This window comes from Neltuma alba, unplaced genomic scaffold (genome assembly GCF_004799145.2).
Source record: "Neltuma alba isolate B1F8T4 unplaced genomic scaffold, ASM479914v2 tig00005648_pilon, whole genome shotgun sequence".
NCBI lineage: Eukaryota > Viridiplantae > Streptophyta > Magnoliopsida > Fabales > Fabaceae > Neltuma > Neltuma alba.
This window is the reverse complement of record NW_021634185.1, coordinates 46,303-49,561: the sequence shown is the minus strand read 5'-3', so window position 1 is coordinate 49,561 and position 3,259 is coordinate 46,303. Positions and strand designations below refer to the sequence as shown.

The following is a 3,259-nucleotide window of genomic DNA, read 5'->3' as shown; positions in this document are numbered from 1 at the left end:
TTCTAGTGATGTGATATTTTAATCCTGATCTTTGAATGCAATTTTAGGAGTAAACTTGTATTAAAAAAATTATAAATAAAATTATACCACTAAAAATATCATAGTGCTGCGTGTACTTATAAAATTAAAATAAGGGTTGAAATTTTTAGCGCACATATGCCAAATTACCAATCGCGTGATTTTTGTTCCGTTCGGCGGGCCATCAATTTCTGAAAACGGTCACTTTAATAAATATACATTGAATGTAACTAAACCAGGCCCCAGTTTCTCTCCGAACTTTTATGGGAAATTCAACAATTAAGGAAATCACATCTCAGTTCCAAAGGAGCTATCTAGCCACCTAGCCACCCTAACTAATACTCATGACTCAACAGAATAATCAACAATGTTGAATTTAATTTTGACTAAGATGTGCTCCCTTCACTTCAAATTATTACTTTAAGGTTTCAAATTTTGTTTCAAAATAGTAAATGTTGATTTTTTTTTTTTACCAGCAATGTTGATTTATAATATATATATGTATATATATATATATATATATATAAACGAATGGCCTCGGTTGAAACATTGTAAAAATAAATGATTATAACTTCACAACCTATTTGATGTTTAAGAAGCTTTAAAACAGTACTCAGAATTTTTGGTATTATGTTTGTAATAATAAATAATACTCTCTCATGTTCTAAATATAAATAAGTCTTATATATAGGATCAGGAGAGTATTTTTTATCTATATAGATTTTAGATTAGCTAGTAATTTTAGTAGGGGTACTAGCTTATAAAATTAAAATAAGACTTTTATATTTTTTGGATAAAGGTATATTTATATTTTTAGTATATATATACACAAGTGTAACGAATTGTGAAATACTCCTCCAATTCTTAATATAAGACCCATTTAACTAATTTGATTAAATTAAAAAAGTTAGGTAAGCTAGTTAATTATAAGAAATGTGACACGTTTTTTCTAACATACTATAGTCATCTTTCTTAATATCCCCTCTCTTTCTTCTACTTGATTATGGTTGAGGGAGTATCCATAGAGGTAATTTAGAGAAAATTGATAAATATGATAAATGGGTCTTATATTTAGTATCAAAACTAATTTAACAATTAGGTCCTATATTAAGGATCAGAGAAGTAAAACAAATTGTTATTTTCATACAGGATACACATGACATAATAAATCAGTTTGCCACAAATTTTGTGACTAACTGCTTGGTTGTAAATTTATGACCAAAAAAATTCTGTCATAAATTCGGCAATGAATTTCTGTGTTATTGTATTTAACATGAAATTCTAAATATTTTGAAATGGAGAGATTATGATGTACAAGTGAAATAATTTGTGGTATATGGATACAAAAATCAAACTTTTGTGGCCATTTCTAATTGTGTATTGGGGGCTTTCTTCTTGCTGCAGTATAGTCCATCTCAGCTATGCCTACAAGTTCTTCATGCTGCTTCCAAGAAGTAGCCGCCCATTTCACCCTTGCATTTTTATTATTCTCAATCATCTTCGCTTTCTGCCCACAAAAACATAAGCAAATGAATGAAAATTATAAGGACTAGCTGCGCGACAATGAAAAATGCTATAAGAACTAGAATTTATAATTTGAATGAGAAAAATTAAACTTTTTACTACCTTTGGTTCTTAATATATAAGAACAAGTTGAAAGTTAGATTTTGTTATAAATATAAAACCTCAGTCTAATATGTCTATCATTTTTTCCAAAATATTCCTATAGATTATCATATCGAAGTTCTTGCCAAAGGGTATTCCAATGCACATGATTAAATAAGATATTTTAAGAAAGTTAATACACTTTTGTGATGAATAAATAATTTAACTAATTTTTCTAGTATTTTCATATTAGTTATCTAGTTCTTATATTAAGAATTGAGGGCAATAATAGCATACTTCCTCCACCCCTCCCATAAGAATTAATTGGGAGGAGAGAACTAGGTTGGCTTTGATTGTAAATATAAGACACTAATTTATTTTGTCTATCATATTTATTATTTATCTCTAAACTGATTTGTCTAACTTATAAATATGTATAAATTAACATTATACTTGGATATTTTAAAAAGATTATGTCATATTTGTGATAATTAATTAATATATTTGACTTTCTTAGTTTATCCAAATTGAATTAAGCATAGCTGTTATATCAAGGAGTAAAGAAAGTAATAAATAACAAAACCAATAACAAAACCAACCTTAGATGCAGTAGTATGGGTGGTAGAAATGGACGTGGGAACAAATAATTTCCTATTCTTTGCCCTTTTTCCTGCATCAATCAATTAAAAATATAATGTATAGTATTATTCATAATATAAGAACTAGTTGACTAATTTGAGTAAATTAAAAAAATTAGTTAAATTAATTATTTTTAATAAATAGGTGTTGTTTTTCCTAAAGTATCCTTGCTAATCAAATATATTGGTTAGAACTATTATTAGAAGAACTCCTTAAAAAAAAAGATAAAATCAAATAAGTTTTTATATTAAAGACCAAGATAACAGTTTTATTAAAGTGAAAAAACCTCTTCTATGATATACCTGCCGTACTGTTGCAGTTCTGTACATGGTTGCAGAGACTGGCTTCGTGGTCATCACAGCCACCACTATTATGCGCCTTGAGCGACCAGAAAGCCAAAAGCTTCATGTCAAAAACCAGAACTCATCATAGACACAGAACAGAACCTTAAGTGATTAATTATAACTTCACAACCTACTTGATGTTTGAGAAGTTGCGTATCCTTTGAAAATCCTTCGTCTAAGCGAATCCCTGTGCATGCAAATATCAGAAAACTAAATAATCTAATTTCATCAGCTCTAATAAATCAGAAAGGGATAAAGTTATGTGAATGATTCAACTTACCTTGAGACTTAGAATGAAGGAGGAAGGAAAGCAGGAGAGAGAAAACGGGTAGCATGGAAGAAGGATTCATTAATTAACTCCAATCTGCCTTCCAATATTGCTCCTCTTTTCTTTCGGGCTGAAACAAGCTAAGAGCATCAGTATATAATATATAAACATGGAACTCGCTCATATATATATATATATATATATATATACACACACACACACACACATATGATACGAATAAACATGATCGATGGAAGGGGTCCACAATGAAGTTTCTTTCAATTAAAAAAGCGAGTGGATTTTTTTTCCCTCATTTACTTCCAAACAAGGTTTTAAGAACTGGACCAAACCGGACAGTCGGATTGGTCTAACTGCCACCCTTTCA

The 3,259-nt window shown here is 29.3% G+C and overlaps 1 protein-coding gene across 1 annotated transcript; it reads right to left on the bottom strand.

The window, feature by feature from the left end:
- Positions 1–1,279: 1,279 nt before the first annotated feature.
- LOC114748213 (uncharacterized) lies at positions 1,280–2,961 on the bottom strand. Its single transcript, XM_028936574.1, has 4 exons — positions 2,887–2,961; positions 2,565–2,793; positions 2,223–2,293; positions 1,280–1,525 (listed from the first exon to the last, which is right to left on the bottom strand). Exons 2-4 carry the CDS (start codon positions 2,668–2,670, stop codon positions 1,388–1,390), a joined length of 315 nt encoding a protein of 104 aa, XP_028792407.1. The 5' UTR covers positions 2,671–2,793; positions 2,887–2,961; the 3' UTR covers positions 1,280–1,387.
- Positions 2,962–3,259: the final 298 nt, after the last annotated feature.